The sequence below is a fragment of the Vigna unguiculata genome, chromosome 11, assembly GCF_004118075.2.
Source record: "Vigna unguiculata cultivar IT97K-499-35 chromosome 11, ASM411807v1, whole genome shotgun sequence".
Taxonomy (NCBI): domain Eukaryota; kingdom Viridiplantae; phylum Streptophyta; class Magnoliopsida; order Fabales; family Fabaceae; genus Vigna; species Vigna unguiculata.
This window is the reverse complement of record NC_040289.1, coordinates 34,411,070-34,437,836: the sequence shown is the minus strand read 5'-3', so window position 1 is coordinate 34,437,836 and position 26,767 is coordinate 34,411,070. Positions and strand designations below refer to the sequence as shown.

At 31.0% G+C, this 26,767-nt stretch overlaps 4 protein-coding genes and 1 long non-coding RNA gene across 6 annotated transcripts; 4 read left to right on the top strand and 1 right to left on the bottom strand.

Annotated features, from left to right (window-relative positions):
- Positions 1 to 4,335: 4,335 nt before the first annotated feature.
- On the top strand, positions 4,336 to 6,177 carry LOC114170062 (transcription factor FER-LIKE IRON DEFICIENCY-INDUCED TRANSCRIPTION FACTOR-like). The gene is made up of 4 exons (XM_028055538.1): positions 4,336 to 4,858; positions 5,006 to 5,203; positions 5,291 to 5,464; positions 5,773 to 6,177. Exons 1-4 carry the CDS (start codon positions 4,367 to 4,369, stop codon positions 5,890 to 5,892), a joined length of 984 nt encoding a protein of 327 aa, XP_027911339.1. The 5' UTR covers positions 4,336 to 4,366; the 3' UTR covers positions 5,893 to 6,177.
- Positions 6,178 to 7,134: 957 nt separating this feature from the next.
- On the top strand, positions 7,135 to 10,934 carry LOC114170083 (superoxide dismutase [Cu-Zn], chloroplastic). Of its 2 annotated transcripts, XM_028055564.1 has the most exons (8): positions 7,143 to 7,464; positions 8,367 to 8,428; positions 8,514 to 8,553; positions 8,661 to 8,756; positions 8,852 to 8,883; positions 9,054 to 9,129; positions 9,411 to 9,464; positions 10,645 to 10,934. In XM_028055564.1, the coding sequence occupies exons 1-8, from the start codon at positions 7,236 to 7,238 to the stop codon at positions 10,668 to 10,670; spliced, it is 615 nt and encodes a 204-aa protein (XP_027911365.1). In that variant the 5' UTR covers positions 7,143 to 7,235; the 3' UTR covers positions 10,671 to 10,934. The 2 variants fall into 2 exon arrangements, with proteins under 2 accessions (XP_027911364.1, XP_027911365.1); XM_028055563.1 differs by having other exon boundaries at positions 7,135 to 7,464; positions 8,661 to 8,883.
- An 833-nt stretch (positions 10,935 to 11,767) lies between these two features.
- Positions 11,768 to 12,752, bottom strand: LOC114168365. Its single transcript, XR_003600664.1, has 3 exons — positions 12,635 to 12,752; positions 12,452 to 12,520; positions 11,768 to 12,108 (listed from the first exon to the last, which is right to left on the bottom strand). It is a non-coding gene; the product is annotated as an uncharacterized LOC114168365 (long non-coding RNA).
- Positions 12,753 to 14,256: 1,504 nt separating this feature from the next.
- Positions 14,257 to 16,551, top strand: LOC114169174 (SNW/SKI-interacting protein A-like). Its single transcript, XM_028054213.1, has one exon. The coding sequence runs from the start codon at positions 14,387 to 14,389 to the stop codon at positions 16,223 to 16,225; it is 1,839 nt and encodes a 612-aa protein (XP_027910014.1). The 5' UTR covers positions 14,257 to 14,386; the 3' UTR covers positions 16,226 to 16,551.
- A 188-nt stretch (positions 16,552 to 16,739) lies between these two features.
- LOC114170395 (superoxide dismutase [Cu-Zn], chloroplastic-like) lies at positions 16,740 to 19,317 on the top strand. The gene is made up of 6 exons (XM_028055873.1): positions 16,740 to 16,781; positions 17,071 to 17,185; positions 17,281 to 17,312; positions 17,478 to 17,554; positions 17,825 to 17,877; positions 19,031 to 19,317. The coding sequence occupies exons 1-6, from the start codon at positions 16,740 to 16,742 to the stop codon at positions 19,054 to 19,056; spliced, it is 345 nt and encodes a 114-aa protein (XP_027911674.1). The 3' UTR covers positions 19,057 to 19,317.
- Positions 19,318 to 26,767: the final 7,450 nt, after the last annotated feature.

Sequence of the window (26,767 nt, the reverse complement as noted above, 5' to 3'; positions counted from 1 at the left end):
ATAATTTATAATAATATTTTGAATCGTATAATATTATGTGATTTAAAGATAATTTAGAGTAATATTTAAATTCAAAATAAAGTTATGTAATTTTAAGTTATATAATTTAAGACATCATGTATGATGTTTATATAAATAATCAAATAATAAGTATATAAAACTAGTAATTATGATTAAACAATAATAATTTCGATTATATAATTAATAATAATATTTTGAATTATATAAAATTATGAGATTTAAATATAAATTAATGTATTATTTAAATTCAAAATAAAGTTATATAGTTCTAAATTATCAATTTAGGTTATAGTTTTAAATTATATAATTCAAAATACGTTGTTTTATGAGATAAGTTAAAACGAATTTTAAATGATTTTTAATTATATGAGAAAAAAAAATGTGGAGAATGTCTATGCTATAAGTATGGATGAAAAAAATATCCGTGTCCGTAGATATTTGGAAATAGTTAGTACTTACGGGTATTTATTATCTGTGAGTAATGAATATTTTAATATTCATTTATAAACAAGAACAAATATTATACTATCCAAACTCATAGATATATGTTATTTATAAAATATTGAAATTAAAATTTAATTTATATTTTACTAAGTTAAATTTAATTAGAATTAAAACCTTTGCTTTATTACGAGTGGTTGGGATTTTTTTTTTCAAACACTTGTTTTTCTTCATACATCCTTGTATTCTATTTAAAGTTTTTCTTTTATGTCATTAAAGTATTTATAAATACAATTAGGAACTTTATAATTTTACATATAAATTATTACACATGAGTATTAATGGGTATAGATTTACCTATATTCAAAGGTGAGTCATGCAAGGAAGAGAGTTGCAACCTAACAATTAGTATACATTACAAACAATTCATGTTCATGTATCAATTTTTTTTTTTCATTCCTTTATATAATTGTCTTCACTTTTCTTTTATCATATACTAAATGAAGCTTGAGAGTAGACACTAAATTCAGTCAAATATTCTTCATTGACATTAAGTAGACACTAAATTCACACTGATTTAAATCCCCTGAATTTTCAATAAATAAACTTTTACTTTAAAAATAATAACTTAAAAAAAAAACAAAACTCCAAAACATCCATTATTTCCTTTTCTTCTATTTATTTATCTAATAAGTTGATTGTTTATAATCTTTTACTCATGTAATGAACACAAATAGAATATGGGCACTGATTAAAAATTAATAAAATAAATAATAGGAAAAATAGACAGAAAGAATGAGAAATAAAGTCTTGTGTGAATTATGATGATTATTATATGAGGCTTATTTGTTAATAATATTATTGACTATGTGAAAATGATTAATTAGTGTTAGGTTTACAGAGAGAGCAAAGAGAGTTTTATTGGAAAGACACAATACTAACGAGACCTGAGTCTAACCACATAAGTTATTAACATCACTCTCAACCTAAAACTTTAATATAATGAATTTGTTGATCTTTATTCTTATATAATATTTATTATTTTATTTCTAACTGATGTGTAACTTTAAACTTAGACTTAGATTCTTAATAATTAGGGACTAATAATTCTTAGATGATGACTAGGCATCCATAAGGGTCACCTTAATGTGTTCACATATTACTGTCATCCATATTATATTTGCATAGCTAAAATTCACTAAAAATAACGAGGTTGAAGAGAACAACATTCAGTTCAAACTCATAGGAGTTGTATTCAGACATGTAATCAGTGTCCCATGATAATGATTGAGTGAAAAAGAAAGACAACATTAACAACAAAACCGTGTTTGCTTATATCAGATTCTCTAAGAAAAGTCAAACATGGAGAATCTACAGCCTCAACCCTTCGATGAAGTCAATGAGAGCAGAATAAATTGAACACTGCAAGTCGCTAGAGTCATTCGTCACTACCAGCTGCAGTTTTCGATTATTACTTTCACACTTTGGCATTTTTTAGTCATTATTCGGATATGTTTCAAAGATATATATATATATATATATATATATATATATATATATAAGTATTTCTAAACAAAATAAAAAACAAGATTGTTTTACTTTATGAGAAAGTTGTTAATAAAAAAACAAATTTACGAGAAAGTCAAAGTTCAATTTCTAGTGGAATAATTGTTCAGGAAAATAGACAATTATTGAGAACAAAAATTGTTGCATGGTATATCAATTATTTTGTGATAAATCAGGTGGACTAAGTTACAGTTAAATCATGATACTTTTAAGTAAAAATAAATTTTCGTCTTGATTATTAGCTCTCTTTTTCTTAGGAGTGGCAAAATGGGTTGGGCCCAACGGGTCAGTCTGTCAGCCCGTTCTAGTTCATCCCGTCCACTTTGTCAATTTGACGGGCCAAAGTACGAGCCATCTCGTCCTGTTGACCCGTTTTAAAAAAATAAAATAAAATAAAAGTAATTAGAAATATTAATTTTTTATATTATATATTTTAAATATATAAATATATAATAGTATTGTAATTTAAATCATTAACCCCTACAAATTAAGTTTGAATTATTAGTTACAATTGAATAATTTAATATGTAAATTTAATAAATTATTTCAACTTATCTAATTAAAAACATTAACTAATCAATTAAAAATTTAAAAAATATTTTATTTGATTAAATATGACATTGATAATAATTTATATGTATATATAAACAAATTTAAAAAATAAAAAAATTTGAAAACATTTTTTTTTAAATTAAACAAAAAGAACAAAAATACTAGATGGGTCAGAGCCAGGCCCGACCCGTTAGCCCATCTTATACGAGACGAGTTGTGATTATTGGTCCGTTTCTGTTTGATGGACTAGCCTGACCAAGTCCGTTTTTGACGGACCAGATACGGGTCAAGCCAAAATGGGTCGGACTGGTCCGTTTGCCACCTACTTTTTTTTTTCTCTTCTTCTCTCTCTCTTTCTCTCTCTCTCTCTCTATATATATATATATATATATATGTATTTGCGTAAGCAAGCAAGTGATCATGGCATGTTTTTGAAAAAGAAACGATTAAAATTCATTTTTTCATAAATTTGCATCAACTTGCATGTAGGTCAAGAGTGATATCCTTTTCTCTTGTATGGTTATCCCTTCCTTTCCTCCACAAGAAAATTTCTATTGATAAAATCACAACAGGAATATAGATGAACAATTGTTCATAATTAATTAAACTTTTCAATATTTGATTCTTGAACTAATCTTCTAAAGACACCTGTCTGTTATCATTTTCTTATTTAATTTTACACAATTTAATAATAAAATACGTGAGGAATAGCGTCATCTTGTTCCCATTAGATTCTGTTCACACACATACAATAATAAGCAGAAAAATAAGTGTGCTCATGATCAGAAAGTGACCACATAACACAATTTTAATTATTTACACCATTCAGCACATGTCTTCGTGCACGACAGCATCGCTCTATAAATTAAGAAAACAAAACAGTAAAATAATACATCATTGTTATGTATGCTAACCAGCATGATATGAAAATGCAATCTGACTACGTAACTATGCATTTAACATTTTCTGAACTTAATTTTTATATAACACTTGTGCAGTACTAGCATTATCTCTATATATATTAATGATAATTGCATTAAATTATTACTACCATCTATAACTAAAAGTAGTATGTTGAAATGGACAGCATGCTGTTGCAACGTTAATTTGTTTATGTATTATACTAATGATGTGTTTGTTCTGATGTTTTTTTTTTCAATGGACATTTCACTCTTCTCAAAGATCATTTAGAAAAAATCACACACGACTCCTATTCATCCTTTTGGCGATCCTACATAAGGATAAAACAAACTTCCAATATATAATATAATATATAAGTAGATTTACACTTCATCTTAAATTATAGTTTCGTGTGATTGAGTTAGACTTAAAGTTCACTTTAAATATGATAGTTTACTTAAAGTCTATTATAATAAAATTTATTATTTGTTTATCGTACTATTACCATTCTCGAACCACTATTAAACTGTCTATTCACATTTAATTTCACACTTAAGATATATGTTTAGACTTATCATTTACTACCAAATCACTTATTATCGGACCATCTATTCATATTTAATTTTATGTTCAAGATATATGTCTCCACATATCACCTACTATCGTATTGTCTGCTATCAATTTATAAAGTTAAATTAGACTTAAGCTTCACTTCTTAAAACTTTTAATCAAGAATTCAATATAATTTTCTCCGGAAATGAAACTCAAAGTCAGAATTTTAAAAAGACCGAGAATCTTTCAAAATAGTCATGATTATTATTTAACTAGCCATAACAAGTGTCAAATATCTATATATTGCAGTTACATCTCTCACCAAGTGTCAAGCATGGACAAAACCTATCTTCATCAAGAGACTCTACTGCACATCGATGACTTTGAGCTACAAGACTTTGTTGAAGATCCCAACTTAGATCAGTTGATAAATTTCATTCGTTTGGAGAAGAAAGATGCTATTTGCGACTTCAATTCTGAGCTTATCAATGAAGCATTCAATGATAACTCTTTGTTGCCACACCCTGCAACCCCATATGATCAGTGCAATATTAATGCTGTGAATGTCTATGATTCAAACTCCTTCTCTTGTTTTGATGGGGAAGCCAAAAGAGAAGCAGAAAAAGAGGAAGATGACATGGAACACTCATCTGCAACAACAAGCACCACCACAACAACAACAACAACAACACCTACTAAGAGTCTTGTTGCTAAGTCAAAACCAAAATCTGACAGGTCCAAAACACTGATTTCTGAGAGGAGGAGAAGAGACAGAATGAAGGAAAAGCTTTATGCATTGAGATCTCTGGTTCCCTTCATAACTAAGGTAGGTGTCTCTACTACTACATTAAAACATCACAAAAGTTTCATAGTTCAGAAAATTTCACATCATACAAACCTGATTGTGACATGCTCAACATTTTTGAAACTAAGTTACCTGATGTAAAACATGTATGATTAATTATGTTGGAAGATGGATAAGGCCTCTATAATTGGCGATGCTGTGTCATATATGCATGAGCTTCAAGCACAAGCCAACATGCTTAAGTCTGAGGTTGAAGCTCTTGAAACATCCTTACTGGTGTCTGAAAACTACCAAGGATCAATTGAAAATCCCGTGAAGGATGATTTTACCAATAACATCCTTTCAATACGCAAGAAGATAATCCAGGTTTTTGGACAAAATCTTTCTAACTTCATAAACTGTTTTTAGTTCATCCCTGCCACTTATTGTAACATCTTGAGTATTTCTCTGTAGATGGACATGTTTCAAGTGGATGCAAAAGGGTTTTATGTGAAAATAGTTTGCAACAAAGGAGAAGGTGTGGCTGCCTCATTGTACGAAGCTCTAGAGTCTCTCTCAGGCTTTCATGTTCAGAATTCAAACTTATCCACAGTTGGTAACAGTTTTCAACTAACATTTTCATTGAATGTAAGTTATCCTCTGAATCCTCCTAGTTTACTGCTTTTGTTCAAAGTTAAAATATGAAATTAGAATTTGTACTTGTTCCAAACTTTGATACAATTTTTATTTATTTGAACATATTAAATTGTGTTCTAGACTGACATTTGAGTTAGAACATATCAAACAGTATAAACCGTTTAAATAACAATCTGAAACGTGTTTAATAAGTAAAATATTCGAATGAAAATTTATCAAAATTTGGAATAATTTTGCGTTTAGGAACTATGTATGTGACTTTTTTGTTACTGATTTTATCAGTGATGTGTTGAAAACAGGTGAAAAGCTCTGGACCAGAAATTAACCTGCACAACTTGAAGATTTGGGTGTCTGAAGCTTTTGTGAAGCAAGGCTTTGAATTCATACCACTTTTAATGCTTGACTCTTTCAATCTATAAACTATAAGCTGTAATCAACTAAGGTTGCAGAGACATAGAGCTATTATGACGAGTCATGAAAATCTATAGTCAATTTAATAATATATCTAATTAAGTGCTGGTTAGTGGTTAACTTTTTTTTATACATGAGTAGTTGTTAACTATGAGCATTTGACATGTAACTAATTATTTTGAGATAATAGCCCTATCAATTTTTTAAGAACCAATATCAGTAGTATCTCTGTGTACGCTTCTGTTTATCAGTTCTTAAAACTGTAATATTAACAATGCTGCACCAGCACGTTGCAAACTTGAATTAAAATTGTTATCCCAAATGTATAAAAAAAAATTGTTATCACACTTGATGTGACAATCTATGTCACCACTGCCACATTCATCTAAAGTTTCTAAGTTAAATTATATTTGACTAACTTTCTGTTAGTTTATTTTTAATAATAGATTTTTTTTTTCAAATGTTTATGCTGACTTAAACAATTATCTCATCTATTCTTGTTTTGATAGAAATTAGATGGAAGAGAAAATGAAGGTAAACAGCAAAAAAATATTGCACTTTTCTCGGTTTGTTTGAGAGGAGAAAAAGAGTTTTTCGTAGAATTTATCAAAAGAACATTTCTTTCTTACAATATGCTTTTTAAAGAAAATAATTAAGTTTAAATAAGGGTTAAATACGTTTTTGTCCTTCAAGTTTCAGTGAAATTTGTAATTAGTCTTTTATCAAAATTTTTGATCAATTTAGTCATTTATTTTTAAAAATGTGTAAATTTAATCATTTTAACAAAATTTTGTTAAGTTTATCTGACGTTTAATTCTGAGAGTGTTTAATGTTGAGAATCATCACAACCTTGATTGTTCAACGTTATTGGATAGATAGGTCTTTTAACTCTCTTAACAAATTAACTCAAATATTATCATATAATATATTTAAAATGTTAAATAAATTTAACAAAATTCGACAAAAATAATTAAATTCACACATTTTTAAAAATCAAAGACTAAATTAGTACAAACTTAAAAAGAAAACTAATTTTAAAATTTCCTTAAACTTGAGGCAACATATATATTTAATGTCTTTAAATAATTATGGTAAAAGAATAATCTATCAAATCTATTTACAGCATGAAATAATTTCATAGTTATTACTTTTTAGTACTAAATTTCAGAAGCAGCCAAAAAAACAAATGAAAAAACAAAAGAAGGGAAAGGTCTAGAGTTTGGGAAGCGAGTGTGCGTGATGCACTATAAGATGAAGAGGATTATATAATTTGCTTTTAACCACAGATTCACCCACACATTCTGTGTAGCATTATCACAAACATCTAAACCTCTTTTCACTCTTCCTCACTATGAATCTAGCAATGGCAGCCAACGCTGTCGTCGCTCCGTCGCCGTTCCAACCCAGTTCGCTTCTCCGGTCATCTTTCTCCGGCGTCTCCGTTAGGCTCACTCCCCAATCCCTAACCTTTTCGCGCTCGAAGACCTTCACCGTCTTCGCCGCCACCAAGAAGGCCGTCGCCGTCCTCAAGGGCAACTCCGCCGTCGAAGGCGTAGCTACCCTAACACAAGAAGACGATGGTTTGTCCTCTCCTCTTTTTAACAATTGATTTGTTTGAAGTCGAAATGAGTACAATGGTGACAAACGATGAATTATTCAAGGAATTTGCATTTTATTCTCATTCTGTTATGTCTCACTGAGTCAGGTAGAAGTAGGAAACTTATCACGGTGACATTTAATTATTGATGTGACTTTTTTTAATAGAATTTCATATTAATTATTAGTAATGAAATTTTTTTACAGACTCATTTACATGAAAAAAGTATTCAGGATCTATGAACTAACCCCTCAATTTTTTATAGAACAAATTTAGAATTGACTCGTTTTATGTCCGAGCAAGCATTGAAGTTTGAAGAAGGAAATTAATACATTTTGGTTTTCTTAAACTGGTGTAACCAAAAGAGCATAATATAACAACTATACATACAAGAGAAGGACTCGTTTTTGGCTTGAGAAATTGTAGTTTTATAAATTGTTTATAGTTTGAATAAACTTATCTGAATAGAAAGAAACAAGGGAAAAAAATGAATTGAATTTCTTTAATAAGCTAAAATCAGCTTATCTCGGCTTTTGAAGGAGTTAAGTAGAAGAGTTTCCGTAAGAGTTAAGTACACAAGTTTATTTTAGCCTAGTGGAGAAGCGCATTCATTTTCACTTCTACTTTCTTCTCTAATAAGTAATTATGAGATAACTTTTCCGGACAAGGCAAAAAATAAAGAGAAAAGATGAGAAGTGAGAAAGTAAAACATTCTCCCCCATTTTGCAGCGGATAGTATTGGGAAGAGAAAGATATGAAGAAAATAGGATGAAAATGAGACAGAAGGGAAGTGAGTGGATGTTTCAAATTAGCCTTTCGTCATGTGTGAATGTCAATTGCTACTTTTCACGTGTCTAACTACCTATTTGTGTGTGTAATGAGTAGGCCCAACAACGGTTAGTGTTCGCATTACTGGCCTTACTCCGGGGCTTCATGGTTTTCACCTTGTGAGTGTTATCTTACCTTGTTACTTCATGTCTGTTCCTTTAAAATTGTTTCCTTCGTAAACTCTTTTATCATTTTTTCTTGCAGCATGAGTATGGTGATACCACAAATGGGTGTATTTCGACAGGTTAGGCAACTGGAACTTTGTTTCCATTTTTTGCTTCACTGTTTTCTTTTCTTGCCGTGGTCCAGTCCAATTAAGTTACAAGGGTTTGCTTCTTGAATGACGTTTAGGAGCACATTTTAATCCTAACAAATTGACACATGGTGCTCCTGAGGATGAAATCCGTCATGCGGGTGACCTGGGAAACATAGTTGCTAATGCAGATGGTATATCTTCTTTCTTTTCTCATTTGTCTTCCTCTATATTGAACTGCTTTCTGTACCTGGTTATGTATATTGTTGTCCTTTGTTTTGAAATACAGGGGTTGCAGAGGTTTCAATCGTGGATAATCAGGTGCTCTTTTTAATTTGTATTTAAAAATAATATTTGTTCTTTTGATACATATTTTTGAAATCATGGTTTTTATGCTCGTCGGTCATAATTTTAAACCATTTTGAACGATATAATTCCACATTGAATTGAAAGTAGCTAATTATGTTGTATTTTGGGCATCAAACATGCAGATACCACTCTCTGGCCCCAATTCAGTCGTTGGAAGAGCCTTGGTGGTTCATGAGCTTGAGGATGACCTTGGAAAGGGTTAGTTATTTCATTTTAATATTTATTTATATTTACATTTGGTGGTTCATGTGCTGTGGACAAAAATTACTTTCACTAACTTCAGCACTCACATTACTGAAATAAACAGTACCGAGTATGTATGTATAATGGGAGGAGGGACCTGGGAATGAAATTGGTTTTTCATCTCGCTTTTTGTATCGCACATTGCAATTGGAATCTTGTGTAGTATGGGCATGATGTATGAATCATAGCTGGATTATTTTTGCTTGTCTTATCTGCGTTTGCTTTTGCATTTGCAGGGGGTCATGAACTTAGTTCGACAACTGGAAATGCTGGTGGAAGATTAGCATGTGGTATGAAAAAATTATAAACTAGAACTGTTCTATCCTTTTCATGTTCTTCTATTCTTCTAATCCAACATAATTATATTTATATTTTTTGGTTTACTCTTTGCTTCAATGCTCTAAGGTGAACTATTTTCTATAACACTAATCAATTTTTGTTCTTGATAAAAAGTTATGATTTGCTTACAAACTGGTTTTTTGATAAGTAATGCATGATTACAGACTATCTCTAATCTAATTTTCAGAAGTTGTGCACTTGAGTCTGTTGAATAAGCTGACTCCTGATCTATAGTGTAGATTAATACTGCTATACACTACCAAATTGAACAGAGACATGTTTTATCGATATGCATATGTTGGTACATGTCATTTTATGGTTTCAGTCGCTTAACTGATATAGAGAAACGGTGCTTATAGATCTGAAAGATCTTTGTATATATGTTTTCAGATCTATGACAACGTACATATCTTTGGGATTGTCCGATTAAAACATGTAATATTGACTGGAAATCAAGTTTGGGTTCTGTATCCTGCATTTAAAGAGGAAATTACAAGATTGAGTACTTGGCCTTTTCTGGCAGATTAGTGGCTATTGTGCTTAAACTCATGAATAAATATAAATTATGAATCGAAGTTTGTCTCAAAAACTTAAGATTCGATGTGAACAAGCTTTAGAAACAGGTGTGTTGATTATCATCTTCTTAAGGCTGCAAGGACGGTCTTTTTAGCAATCCAATCCTGCACTGCCCCTTTAGGGGGATTAAAACCAAAAGTTGCCACGCAAAATATATTTAAACCTACCCCCACCTTTGTCATCCTGCCCCCTGCTCATGATGATTATTTTAAATTTAAATTATGTATTTATAGAGCAATTAACCACAAATATGAAATTAATCTATTTTTTTCTTATAAACTCAATATAATAAATAATTTTGAATTAGTGAAGCTAATATATTTGCCATTACTGGTAACATAGTGAAGTCTAAATTTAATTAGATAAGGGTTAGAACCACTGCATGCAGGGTAGGTGTTGCTGGTCTGGGTGAAATTGTAAAGTTTATTCAACAATCCAATTTTCAAAAGTTATAGCTTATTTATGTGTCTGCTGTCTTGAAATGTATATAGTCCAATTTTTCTACTTTTATGTTTATCATGTGTGATAATGTGTGTTGTGCTTGCATGTTTGCAGGTGTGGTTGGTTTGACTCCAGCATAATTAGTGCAGGAAATGTTTAGTCGTGTTATTTTTCGGATGATGCTTTTTTTTTTTTTCTTTGTTATTTCTTTGGGTTACCCCCATCCCGTGAAGCACAATGAGTCGCAGTTGTTTGCTTTCTTGAGTCGCCATGTAAACTATAAACTATAAAGCATAATGTCCATCTAAAGACAAGTGCTCTGAAAACATATCATTCCTTCACCGGTGTGTACACCCTAATAAAATTCATCATGCGGTCAGGTGTTTATTCCCCAATGAAACTGATATAATTCCTTCACAATTAATTTATGCTGATATTCTATGTCAATGGTGCAAGTGCAGCAACTGGTTACTTGTGTGCACTGTTCTTTTACTTTTGGTTCTGGGGAAGGGGAATTTGGGAGTTTTGCGAATGTCGGGATCAAATGAAGCCCTTTTACCCATGTTCCTTGTAGCTCTTCAGTGAACCTATGCTGCATGGGATTCTATATGTTCATATATATTCAGTTGAGATTTCTCTTGTTTTTTTCTTTTTTTTCCAACCAAAGATAAAGTAGGTGATCAATAATAAGCTGTAAGCTGTATTATGTGTTTTCGCTGGAACCGATTTCTTTCGGGTTTACTTTCCGATTATGTGAATCCAATACATGTTTTTTATTTCTTTGGTGGAATCGTGAATCCAGAAGTCACTAATTTGGACTGCAATTTTACTTATGGGATTGATCAATCCTAAAAGGGTAAAAAGATACAGAAAATGAGTTTTTCAGGTGCAGGAAGAAACTATCCTTAGTTGTAGCTTCATGTTAGGAAGCTCATTGAGAAGCCCATAATAACAATTAAACAAATAAATACCCGAACTTGCTTCCCTTGTAAAAATGGTTCACACTATTCATTAGTTGCTGTTGAAAAAAGACTCGAGGCCGACCATGAAATAAAGTTGCATTGTTGTGATGAATGAAGGGATCATGTATAACTACCCAGCGACGCATGTCATAAATTTTCTTGCTAAGACCTACCATGTTTATGGCGTAAGAAGGTCTCTGTTAGCAAAATGAAATCATGTCGGTTTGAAAAGTTAATCAATTCATTCAAAGTCTTTCACCGTTATAAATCATGAGTCTAACACAAAATCTGTAAGGAAGCACATGTTTGGCACTGAAAATACAATGCAAACTGATTTTATGGAAGCTAACAAAATACTCGGTTGTCTTTTGGTTTACTTTGTCTCATCTTCCTCCATTTAGTACTCCTCATCATCTTCATCCTCTTCATCATCTTTACTGATTTGAGAAAATTTGCTTAGCTCCCACCTGCCTTCATTCTCAAGAACATCTAGCCCAGATTTTGTGTTACGTTGCTCGACCAAAAGCCAACGCAATAAAAGGTCTTCTTTGTTTAGGTAATGCAACTCTTTGTTGATTCCAAGTGTAGCCATCATGCTCATTTGCATCAGCATCCCCTACATCCATTAAAATTTGAAAATGGCAACACATGCATAATTTCCATTCAAACTCAAGAAATTTTACGTCTTCCTGTTTCACCAAAGTCACACACTCAAACTAAATAAAGTTCACAAAAACTTCTATAAGTAGAAAACAGAACATTGAATAAGCATTTCTCAATCATATGTCCCAATTCACTTTATCAGAAAAACTACCTAAAATCCTCTAACCCATAGATACCCAAACATAAAATTCATTCCCATTCAATACAATTATCAATCAAACATACTCAGTATATTCCAGAAGGAAAGTAAGTACAATCTATTTCAAAGTAAAAGAAGGAGTTCTAGTTTCCTTTACCTTGAAAAATGCTAACCCAACAAGAGATCTCAAAAGAAGAGCACAACGGCACAACTACAGCTTACGAAGCTGGAAAATAGAACCAAGAAAGGTGAAAATAAAATTAAGACAGAGACAACATGGGACCAAAGCTTTGGAACAAAAAAAAAATGGAAGTGGAACATAGGTTAGGGATTGACTTACATGGAGGAAGAACGTTCAATAAGTTTGGAGGAGGAAAATGCTTATGCTCTAACAGAGTTTTTTGCTTCATAACTGTGAGAGAAGGGGAGTTGTTTCTGAAAATGAGACATAATGATAATAAGTGAATGGGAAGGGGATTTTGGGGTAAAAAGTGGGCTAATCCTGAGCCCTTTAATAAAACTATCCCAACCTTCTTAAAACAAAAGGAGATCTTATATAAAATATTATAAAAATATAATTATTAAATATTTTTTCTAATATTTATATTCTAAAATACTAATAATTTTAAAATTGATATTTAAAAATATTTCAAATATTAGAAATATTTTAGAAAAGTAAACTAATATTTATAAAATTAACATTTAAATATAAAACATTTTAAATTTTAATATCTAAAATGCAATAAAAAAAGTTAAATATTTTAAATTTAAATGTCAATTTTACAAATGTTACTATATATTTTAAAAACATTTTATAATTATATTTTAATAATATTTTAAATAATTATATTTTATTTAAAAATTAAATCTAAGAATTATATTTAATTTATAAGTAAATATAATAATTTACGATTGAATTTCAAAAAAAACTAATAATAATGTCAATTTTAAAAAAATATATATAATATTTATAAAAAATTAAATTTGGTCTTAACTTAAAAAAGATTTTAATAAAAATTGGAACTAAATTAAACAAAAATAATGAATATCAAAACTAAATTGAACAAAAAGAAATACTATAACAAGACACGTGGTATTAGCATTGACACATGAGAGGATTGAGACTTAACACGTGGACATCTTTTTTGAAATTAAAAAAATTTTAAAAAAATTAATAAAAAAGGACATATATTATTTAAAAACATTAACTATTTAAACACTGTTAGCAAAATGACCAAATGAACCAAAATTTGATGAAAATAAAAATCTAATTAAAAAAAAATATTAAATAAAAAGAACAAAAATAAGAATCGATCGTATATTCAAGCCGCCTTTATGTATAGTCGATGTTAAACTCTTTTCCATTAATATTAGTGGAAACATATGCTCCGAAATTAATTGTACGTCTATTTTTATTTTATAATAGAAAATTAATTATTTTAATTATTATTAAAATAAAAATGTAATTACATTTTAAAAAAATATTTTTAAAAATAAATATAAAAAATATATGAAAATTAAAAGATAAAATATTTACTTGCTTACTAATTTTTATTGGAAAGATGACATCTACTCTCAAAGCGATGGGCAAGTGGTAAACATTGCTTTCCAATGACCGGATTAAGTAATATTTATAGTGCTGAATATAAATGATGCAGTCTTGGTTATCTTCTGTGATTACTTATTACTTGCTTACTATATGCTTTGTACTCATTGTGTCAAACACTTTTTCTTGCTTACTATATGGCTATGTATATGAGTTAGAGTTTTTATGCAAAAAGTATCTTCGTGTTTGCGTTAAAATGTTGTAAAATTGATTTTTTAACATAAAATCAATACGTATTTAATTTTTAAAATTAATTAAAGGATAAAAAAATTACGTTAAATAAAAAATAAACTCTTACATCTTTTATCTATTTTTCTGCGTTCTCCTGCATTCGGCTTCTCTATCATTCTGTCAAAAACCTTCACTCTAGTCGTATATTATTGGTATTGTTTTTAAAATTGTAATTAACTTGTTAGGCTTAGGGGTCTATAAATCAATCTCTTTTAACCTGTTAGGGTTTTCATTTTTCACCACGAAATCAGAACCATGACCACTCTGAAGGAGCTACTTCCTCCTGCCAAATCCTTCTCCACCACCAACTACGACCACACCAACGATCCCTGGTTCAAGCAGCGCTTCTCCTCCGAAGAGCAGAAATCCGCCGCCGCCGCCGCCATCAAGCAGAAACCCGTTCCACCGTACCTGAAGCGCGCCGGCTTCGTCCCCCGCAAAATCGAGGACTTCGGTGATGGCGGCGCGTTCCCCGAGATTCACGTGGCACAGTACCCTCTCGACATGGGAAGAGACAGGTCATCGAAACCTGGATCCAAAATTCTTCCCGTCACCGTCGACGCACATGGCAACGTCGCCTACGACGCCATCGTGAAGCAGAACGAAAACGCGCGCAAAATCGTGTACACACAGCAGAAGGACCTCGTACCCAAGATCCTAAAAAACAACGAAGACTCCGATGACGACGACGCCGTTTCCGACGATGAAACGCAGAAACAGATTGAGGAAACGATGCAGGAGACCAAAGCCGCGCTGGAGAAGATCGTGAACGTGAGGCTCAGCGCTGCCCAACCGAAGAACGTTCCGAAACAGAACTCCGACGCAAAGTATATAAAGTACAAACCCTCGCAGCAATCCGCGGCGTTCAATTCAGGTGCTAAAGAAAGAGTGATTAGGATGGTTGAGATGCCGGTGGATCCGCTTGAACCTCCGAAGTTTAAGCACAAGCGTGTTCCGAAGGCGTCAGGGTCTCCGCCAGTGCCTGTGATGCACTCGCCGCCCCGGCCGGTGACAGTGAAAGACCAGCAGGATTGGAAGATTCCGCCGTGTATTTCGAATTGGAAGAATCCGAAGGGTTACACTATTCCGCTTGATAAGAGGCTGGCTGCTGATGGGAGAGGTCTTCAAGAGGTTCAGATTAATGACAATTTTGCTAAGTTATCGGAGGCGCTGTATGTGGCGGAGCAGAAGGCGAGGGAGGCCGTTGCAATGAGGTCCAAGGTGCAGAAGGAGATGATGTTGAAGGAGAAGGAGAGGAAAGAGCAAGAGTTGAGGGCATTGGCGCAAAAGGCGCGGTCGGAGAGAATTGGAGGGGAAAGAATTGGGGTTGTGCCGGCCCCGCCTGCGGCTGTGCCCGTTGATGAGGATGATATGAGAGTTGATTATGAGCATGAGAAGGAGAATCCGAGAGAGAGAGATAGGGATAGGAGTTTTGTGAAGGAGAGTAGAGAGGAAAGGGATGAGAGGTTGCAGCGCGAGAAAATTCGCGAGGAGAGGAGGAAGGAAAGGGAGAGGGAAAGGAGGTTGGAAGCTAAGGATGCCTCAATGGGGAAGAGGAGCAAGATCACACGTGACAGGGATCGTGATATTAGTGAAAAAGTTGCTCTTGGTATGGCTTCTACTAAGCCCGGGACTGAGGTTATGTATGATGAGAGGCTCTTTAACCAGGACAAGGGGATTTCATCTGGGTTTGCCACTGATGATCAATACAATGTGTATGAGCATGGGTTGTTTACTGCACAACCTACTCTCTCGACATTGTATAGGCCAAAGAAGAATGTTGATGATGAGACTTATGGAGGTGCGGATGAGCAGTTGGAGAAGATTATGAAGACTGATAGGTTTAAGCCTGATAAAGGGTTTGCTGGGGCTTCTGAGAGGAGCGGTCCGAGAGATGGGCCGGTTGAGTTTGAGAATGAGGAGGCTGATCCGTTTGGTTTGGATCAGTTCTTGACAGAGGTGAAGAAGGGTAAGAAGGCCATGGAGAAAGTGGGTGGTGGAGGAACTATGAGGGCTAGCGCTGGATCTTCGATGCGGGATGGTTACGATGGAGGTTCTGGTAGGACTCGCATTGGATTTGAAAGAGGACATTAGGGAGCATGATATTTGATGATGCATGACCTGTTTCTTATGCTTAGTGTTGTTGAGTATCCATGTTGATACCAGAGGTTGGTATGTATGAAAATGAACGGACAGGACAATGTGCTTCTGTTAGCATTTCGGTTTTTATGTAATCCCCTACTTTAGGTGGGGAAAATAACTGTTTTTGTACACTTCTTTACTCTGTTGGTAAACTGCTTATAAGTTATATATTGAATGAAATGTAATATTCATGATAGATCCTTGTTTGCTGTATAACATGTAATCAGACACTATTGTGGGGGAAGGAAATGGTCTGTGATGTTTCTTATTTTGGACAATTAGTGGTGTAGTAGAAATGATTAGATTTTTAATCATTCAAGGCTGTCTGTGACTGAAGCAAGTTGATGCAATTGAGGTAAGTTTACTGCATGAAGAGTTTTTTGATAAGTGTCTTGGACCAAAGCTAGAGTGCACCTAGAATTGGTCTTCTCAAACTGAGTTGTCCCGTGTCTGATACGTATCATAAATGGCATGTCCCGTGTCTGATACGTATCAGACACCGATACTCGTACGATCCTTGTATGATACACTATGTCTAATTTGAAAGATATTTTTTTTATGTTTGACATGATTTTGACAATTAAAATAAGAAACAAATCTTATACTATCACTACTTTACGCATATTGGATATTAGATAGATAAATTAGATTCATTTTTGTGTTAGTTGACAATATGTTAGTTGACAGTTTTAAACTTAAGATGTATATACACGACGTGTCCCGTGTTCTATATTTTTTCAATTTAATTGTATCTTTGTGTCCGTATCCGTTCCTGTTTCCGTATCTGCGTAACATAGGCTACAGCTAATGGGTTAGGAGCACATTTTAATCCTAAAATATTGACACATGGTGCTCCTGAGGATGAAATCTGTCATGCAAGTGACCTGGGAAACATAGTTGCTAATGCAGATGGTATATCTTCTTTCTTTTCTCGTTTGTCTTCCTTTATATTGAACTGCTTTCTGGACCTGGTTATGTATACTGCTGTCCTTTGTTTTGAAATACAGGGTTTGGAGAGGCTTCAATCGTGGATAATCAGGTGCTCTTTTTAATTTGTATTTTAACATAATACTTGTTCTTTTGATACATATTTGTGAAATCATGGATTTTATGCACGTCAGTCATAATTTTAAACCATTTTGAACGATATAATTCCACATTGAAAGTAGCTTATTGTGTTGTATGTATGGCATCAAACATGCAGATACCACTCTCTGGCCCCAATTCAGTAGTTGGAAGAGCCTTGGTGGTTAATGAGCTTGAGGATGACCTTGGAAAGGGTTAGTTATTTAATTTTAATATTTATTTATATTTGCACTTGGATCCCTGTGCTGTGGACAAAAATTACTTTCACTAACTTCAGCACTTACATTACTGAAATAAACAGTACCGAGTATGTATGTATCATGGGAGGAAGGACCTGGGAGTGAAATTGGTTTTTAATCTTGCATTTTGTATCACACACTGCTATTGGAATCTTGTGTAGTATGAGCATGATGTATGCATCATAGCTGGATTATTTTTGCTTGTCTTATCCTTTTACATTTGCAGGGGTCATGAACTTAGTTTGACAACTGGAAATGCTGGTGGAAGATTAGCATGTGGTATGAAAAAACTGTTCCATCCTTTTCATGTTCTTCTACTCTTCCAATCCAACATAATTAATTATATTTATATTTTTTAGTTTACTGTTTGCTTCAATGCTCTAAGATGAACTATTTTCTATAACACCGTAATCAATTTTTGTTCTTGATAAAAAGTTATAATTTGCTTACAAGTAGTGAATGATTTACAGACTATCTTTAATCTAATTTTCAAAAGTTGTGCACTTGAGTCTGTTGAATAAGCTGACTCCTGATCTATAGTGTAGATTAATACTGTTATCCACTACCAAATTGAACAGAGACGTATTTTATCGATATGAATATGTTGGTACATGTCATTTCATGGCTGCGCATAACTGATATAGAGAAACGGTATTTATAGATCTGAAAAATCTTTGTATATATGCTTTCAGATCTATGACAACATACATATTTTTGGGATTGTCCAATTAAAACATGTAATATTGACTGGAAATCAAGTTTGGGTTTTGTATCATGCATTTAAAGAGAAAATTACAAGCTTGATTATTTGGCTTTATCTGTCAGAATAATTGCTATTGTGCTTAAACTCATAAATAGATATAAATTACGAATGGAAGTTTGTCTGAAAAACTTAAGATTCGATGTGAACAAGCTTTAGAAACAGGTGTGTTGATTATCATCTTCTTAAGGTGCAAGGGCGGTCTTACTAACAATCCAACCCTGCACTGCCCTTTTAGGGGATTAAAACCAAAAGTTGCCGCGCAAAATATATTTAAACCTTCCCACCTTTGTCTTCCTGCCCCCCGCTCATAATGATTATTTCATAATTTAAATTATGTATTTATAGAGCAATTAACCACAAATATGAAATGAATCTATCTTTTCATATAAACTCAAAAATATAATAAATAAATTTTGAATTAGTGAAGCTAATATATTTGCCATTACTGGTAACTTTGAGAAGTCTAAATTTAATTAGACAAGGGTTAGAACTGCTGCATGCAAGCTAGGTGTTGCTGGTCTGGGTGAAATTGTAAAGTTTATTCAACAATCGAATTTTCAAAAGTTATAGCTTATTTATATGTCTTCTGTCTTCAAATGTATATAGTCCAATTTTTGAACTTTATGTTTATCCTGTGTGATAATGTGTGTTGTGCTTGCATGTTTGCAGGTGTGGTTGGTTTGACTCCAGCATAATTAGTGCAGGAAATGTTTAGTCGTGTTATTTTTCCGATGATGTTTTTTTTTCTTTCTTTTTGTTATTTCTTTGGGTTACCCCCGTCCCGTGAAGCACGATGAGTCGCTGTTGTTTGCTTTCTTGAGTCGCCATGTAAACTATAAACTATAAAGCATAAGGTCCATCTAAAGACAAGTGCTCTGAAAACATATCATTCCTTCACCGGTGTGTACACCCTAATAAAATTCATCATGCGGTCAGGTGTTTATTCCCCAATGAAATTGATATCATTCCTTCACAATTAATTTATGCTGATATTCTATGTCAATGGTGCAAGTGCAGCAACTGGTTACTTGTGTGCACTGTTCCTTTACTTTTGGTTCTGGGGAAGGGGAATTTGGGAGTTTTGCGAATGTCGGGATCAAATGAAGCCCTTTTACCCGTGTTCGTTTTAGCTCTTCAGTGAAGCTATGCTGCATGGGATTCTATATGTTCATATATATTCAGTTGAGATTTCTCTTGTTTTTTTTTTCCAACCAAGATAAGTAGGTCATCAGTGAAAATGTGTTTTAGTTGATATATCGCTAGCCTCGTACCAATACATGTTTTTTTTTTTCTTTGGTGGATTCGTGAATCCAGAAGTCACTAATTTGGACTGTAATTTACTTATGGGATTGATCAACCTGAAAGGTATAAGGTACAGGAAGTGAGTTTTTCAGGTGCAGGAAGAAACTACTCTTTGTTAAGCCAGTTTTCCAATGCTGGATGGTTCATGGTAGGAAAGCTTATTGTCAAGCCCATAATAACTAATAAACAAATAAATACCCGAACTTGCATCCCTTGTAAAAATGGCTCACACTATTTATCATTAGTTGCTGTTGAAACAAGATTGGAGGCCGAACATGAAATGAAGTTGCATTTTCTGATTACAAGAATATGTTCTTTGTTTACTTCTCAAAGTAAAGTACCCAAAAAATAAATAAAAACTGAACGGACAAGTTGTAAGATGTATTTAGATGGGGTTTGCTTATCTGCTCATATATCATGATGAGGTAGAAATGATTAAGGTAAAAATAAAAGTGGAGTTTACTAGTTAAGTTTCATATTTGGTGTCTCACTAGAACAAAAAATGCAACTAATTTTTCATGATGGCAGAGATGTAAAAGTATGAACGAAGGGATCACGTATAACTCTACCCAGCGATGCATGTCATAAATTAATTTCCTTGCTAAGACCTACCAAGTTCATGGCGTAAGAAGGTCTCTGTTAACAAAATGAAATGATGTGGATTTGAAAAGTTAATCAATTCATTCAAGGTCTTTCACCATTATTAATCATGAGTCATCACTACTTTGGTGGTGACTACCTTTTTCTAGTTAGCGGTTTAGAAAGGAAGCAACTTGTAATATTAGGTGGGTATTTGGCAGACCACCCCTCTACCAGTTATTCCAATTCACTCTACACACTACTGTTCCTGTTCCTAAGTCTCTTTTCAATGCCAAGCCACAATAAAAATATGATAATTAAATACACAGAAACGTAAACAGTGAGAAGAACTACTTATGGTAGCATAACGTTATACAAAAATAAAGTAATGAACTTCTACAAAGTAACATCGTCACTATTGAATCAGTTCAGCCACATATTTGTCTCTTCATCTTCCACCTAAACTTGATAAATAGATCCATTAGGAAGTAGGAACATGAGCATGCCATGTGGCCATTTTGCAGCCTCATCGCATCATATTCTTACATATAGATTATATTAATCAAAACAAAAGTATATCTAACCATAATTAAGTACACGAGGGTTTGCACCTTGAGAAGGAGGCAACTGGTTTGGCAATTTGTTTTGTGTGTAATAAATAAATTAATGGGTGGTTTGGTTTGGTTTGGTTATGGGCATTGGGCATCACTGGTTTGCATGTTAAAGTGATATATTGATTATGGTGTGATGGAAAAAGGGTTTCTGAGGAGGGAAGCATGCATGCATGCATGGTGTTAAAGAGTGAAAGGAAAAGAAAATGACCATAAAAGGTAAACCTAATTAAGAGTATAAGGGTTATATAGAAGGAAGTGAATTATAAGGAGTTGGCAGTGAGTCAGTGTTATTGTGAGAAAGGATTTGGTGAGCCATGGCTACTTGCCTTGTCTTCACTTCACTTCACTCTCCACTTTTGTCACTTCCACTTCATTAAGTTAAGTCCCACTACCATACAACGTAACATCGCTCAACTTAATCATTTCATTGCTTTTAACTTTCAAACTTCTTAAGTGTCTCATTTCAATGTGGATTTTCTGCTCTCTTTTCATTTTTTTTTATCATTCAAATAATCAAAATTATGACTTGATGGGTCTAATGAGGAAAGAAGTTTACTAGAGTGATACAACATCAATGAAATCTGAATAAACCACGTAAGAAAATGACACTAACTTCAACCAAAAACCATAAAATAATTAATTTATGGATTTTCATTTTTGTATATTCTTCAACTTTCTCATTTTTATCAAATTTAAAACTTAGATTCAACTTGAATTACCAACATAATTGATACATGTGATTCATCTAGAATTGAACCTGCAACAAAGTCTGAGAGACTATATTCAGCAAATATAATATGAAATCATAATTAATTTGTTTATATATGTTGAGGAGTGTTTAGGGGTTGATTCATTGTTTTTAACTCTTACACTTTCTTTCAACTTCTAATTAGGTCAAAGACCAAATTTATGTTGAAAGTCTCATATCGATTCAATTAAAAATAAAGTTAATTTATATTATATAAATTGAGTAAAACTTATTTTTACAAGTCGATTTTGTAAGATTAAATTAAGTTTGACATTATTTTTTAAAATGATATTTTGATGGAGGATGATTCAAATGTGTTGGTTTTTAAATTCTTATCCTTTTATATTTCAAAGAATATAAATTATAATGTTCAAGTGAAATTGAGTTGAATGTCTAAAATAAATATTCATATTTATATTTTATGGAAAAAGTCAACAATATCAAATAGTAGTGAGAATAAATTACTGATTCAACATGTGATTACTTTTACGAGGTAAATTATATTGCAAGATATAATAAATTATACGTGAATAAAGAAAAAAAAATCTTGTAATGGGAAAGTTGGTTATCTATTAAAGTATATTTTAAGAGAGTGGTTATAATCTATTTAATAAAAGTGTAAAAGTAATTACTACTTAAAAGGGTGGATATTTTTCATACGATTGAGGAGTAGTTGATAAAATCGATACCTCTGTTAAAAAAAATCTTTTCAGCCATATTATTTCACTCTTTTTTTCTTTCATTCAATGCCACGAAAAAAACCATAAAAATTGCAACGCATAACATTGAACTCTATATAGAAAAAAATAATGAATATTTTAAGATTTATTTTTTATAATTCCAATGTATCTTCTATAAGAAATAATTTTATTCGAACCCTATGAGATATTACAATTAAAAAAGTAAACTGAAATTACTTTTGAAGTGAGATTTATTTATTTTCTTAAAAAGAGAAATCTTATGTTAAACAAAAAACCATCGTCTTATTTTTTTAATTCAAAATGAAAAAAATGGTGTTTTAAAATTAGAAGTCGTATTGAAAAACCACTTGTAAAATCTATCCATTTCTTATATATATATTTTTCTAATATTGTTGGGAAAAAAGGTAAAAGGGGGGCAATACCTTAGAAGTAACTCCTTCAAAACGATATAGATAATATTTTATATATATGTATTTGATTATTTAATTTCGTAATGTTAGCAGCATTGTTTAGAAGTAAGTGGCTTTATATTATTATAAATAAAAAATGTGTGAAGTAAATTATAATTTTGCCGTCAAAGGCGGTTGCTTCGCAGCCTTCACTGAGAAGCGATATAACATTATGGTGTTGTGATTATAATTATTCACGTAATTAATTTGGAGTTCACAGCTATAATTAGATAAAACAACCTTTTGAAAACAAAAGAACAACCTAATTAAGAACTGAAACATTTGAAGACGATGTGTGTGTGAGTGAGTGAGTATTATGAAATGAAAAGAAATTTTGTTATGTAAAATGGTGAAGAGGTGGAGTGAGTGTTAGGTTTTGTTTCATATTTGACTTTGGATATAAGCAATTCCATTGTACTTGCCCCTACACAACTGCTACCTACCTACCTATATCACCTATATATATATATATATATATATATATATATATATATATATATATATATATATATATATATATATATATATTTACTTCATTTCTAGTCATTACCATCAAATATTTTATGTTTTATATTTACTTCATTTCTTATTATTAATTTTAAGGTCTGCTCACTATTATAATCATCATGAAAAATAGTCATATCTATTCAATATTTTCTTGTTTAGTTGATAAAATGGGTGACAAATTCGAAAATTTCGAATTAAATGGACAGGAATGAGATGAATAATGTATCAAGAAGAAAAAATTAGAGATACATTATAATTTTGAGGTTTGAATTAAAGGAAAGGTTAACTTTTTTATATAATTTACTTTTGTGTTTGAAATCCCATATGATAAAGGTAAATTTACATTAAGGTTAAATATGGTTCTAGTAATTAAAAGTTAAATTAGAATTTGTTAATATTTTAAATTTTAACATATTTTTGTTTTCAAATTTTAAAAAGGAATTAATATAGTCCTTTTAAGTTAAAGATGGTAATTTTTTTTAGTTTGTTAAATAGTTTTCCATCTTGACATTTGAGTTGTAATTTGTCAAACAATGAAAATAACTTAATATCAATCAAAAATGCGTTTCACACAAAAAAAAGTTAACTAGTTGGGTTTGGAGAACTATATTTATTTATTTTTAAAATTTGTGGACCAAATTATATCAAAGTTTAAGATGAAGATAAATTCTAATTTTATGTCAAAGTTTAGAAACTAAAAATATATTTAACCATAAACATATTATATATAATGTAAATCACCTTACAAATCAGTTCTGTACAGTTAGGTTTAAAGTTAACTTTTTAATGTAATATCAACATCATTTAGAACTGATCATAACATTTGTTATATGTTAAGTTTATCATGTTGTCCACTATTAAATTTATCAAATCATCCATAAATATTTAATTTTAGGTTCAAGATGTATTTATCTTGATATAAAGAAATAGTATACTGAAAGTATCACATTAATTAGAGTAAGAAATTTTTAAAATATATAGATAGGTGGAAAATTTGCCAAACCAGTTCTTATATATAGTGAGACTATTTTAGTTTAATTAGTCGTGTAATTATATTAAATACCCTGGAGAAAAAAAAAAGGTTTTATTATGGAAGTATACTTGCCTTAAAAAGAACATGTAATTTGTAATACAAGTAATTGAAGTGACAATTTGGCAACTCGGAAAATAATAATTAGTTTTGTTAGGGCATGTCACTATCTTGGTGAGCATGGTGAAGTAATATGAAAATTGTTTTTTTCAGTGCATTACTGAGCAAAGAAAAAAAAAAGTGTAGATTGTGATGATAATGTTTTAGCTGCAACCAATTAGGTTAAGTTGTATGGTTGAAAAGGATATGTGAGTGAGTGAATGAGTGAGTGAGGTGTGAAGTGTTGTGTTAAAGAGTTAAAGTGGAGTTGGAGGATTAATTCCACTACTTTCACTCTCTTTTTCCTCATTCTTTTGCTAATATCCTTCACCTAATCTATAATATCTTATTTTTATTTTTAAATCTTAAAGTTAACAATAAAATTATTTCATTAATTTTTTTATGTTCATTTAATTATTAAAAACTACTTATTAATCTTTGTTAATCAGACAGACTTGCAGACAAAAAAAAAATTTGAAATTTTGAATGTTACGACACATTAATCAATATCTTTTTATCACTATTGTTCCTATTTTCTCTTTGTTTTATTAGTTTAACATTTGTTTTTATCTTGTTAGGTTTTTGGTAATATTCCTTGGGATTTTAGTCTTGAAATACACAATTCAAATTTACAAAACTCTATTTTTTTATTTTGTCACATCTTCTTTATTACACGAAAATTTTTGAATAATAATTAATTTTAGTGACATAAAATAATTAGTCACTATAATAATTAATTCAGATACTAATTTATAAACTAAAATTATTGATAACTAAAACAGTTTTAAAAAAATATAATTGGTTTCTAAATTGATAACTAAAATAATTTCTATTATAATTGATCACTAGATTGGTCAGTAACATTAATTAACAAAGTTTTGACTATAAAAAAAATTATATCAAAATTGTTCTCTAATTAAAAAATTAGTTTTTAAACGTATTGCTAAAATTTAAAATTTCTTATAATAATTCATATGCATATAGATGAATAAGACATAAATATTTACATAAAAAACTAAAGTAATTAAGAGTCGAAAATGGTGCATTAAAATAGTGGATTTAAATCTAACTTAAAATCTATTTAGTAAGATAAGGTTTATCATTATTTATATATTATATTTTGGTTATATTATTAGTTAATTTAAGATATTTCAATATACTTCTCATGCGAAAACATTATGTCTTTACATCAAGAACAAATTTTGACTTGATTAATATAATGAATTTTAACTCAATTTTATAATATAGAATTAAATTTACTAATATTTATATATTATAATTTTATTTTATTTTTAGTCTACGTAAAATTTTCAATAAAATGCAAACCATATTTTGATGATATAATAGTCCCTATAATCTAATTAGGTAAACCAGCTTCGTAGTAAGAAGGACTTTTTACCCTTTTTCAAATACATTGTTTTGATTCCTAAATTTTTTGCGTTTGCATTTGGTGGGTTATATATATTTATTTCCCTTTCTTAATGAGAAATATGTCTTAATCCCACACTGTTTCTTTATATATTGTAATTATAAGATTCCAACATCCTTATTTCACACTCAAAGCTATGTTTGACTTAACATTTCTTTAATTTTTTTTTTCCAAATCTCTTCATACTTACTATTACTTCATGTTTCCCACTACATCTACTCAACTAAAATATGCAATAATTTTTTTTGGGCACATTTTTTTCCTATTAATGGGTGGAGTTATATTGAAAATCATAAAATATAATACATTTTATTACTTTTATTTCATAAATTAATTAACAAAAAAAGGGATTAAAAATGTGTTAAAGAGTTTGATGCATAGGTAGGCCTTTTATTTTGCTCTTTTTATTAGCATTGTACATTGAACCTTAAGCTGGGTGCTGAAATGCAATTTACTTATTTATATTTTAATTAATGAATCTTTATTGGTACATGTAGCTGAATTTAATTGGAATTAAGATAGCAATTATAATGAGCAAAATATAAGTCAATTGCTGATAATTTATGCTAAAAAATTTGCATATTTGATAATTAAATAAGAGTATGTGATAAAAAAATATATGTTATCCTATAAGATGAAAATAGAATGGTCGGTTTATCTGCTTCCTACTGATCTATTTATTTGGAAAAAGGTCATGCCAAGTACTTTTTTAAACAAAAAAGTTATATAATTTGAAAACTTTTCAGACTAAAAGCACTATTAATTCTAATAATAATATTCATTATATTATTATTATTATTTCGAAAAGAATAATATTTATGTTGATAAGCTTACTAACCAATAGTGGATTAGTTTGTTTTAAATACATTGGTACATTTTGTAGTATGTATTTGTTGATGAGCATATTGAAAAGGCCTTTAGAAAGACTTTTACACAAAGTTAGGCCAT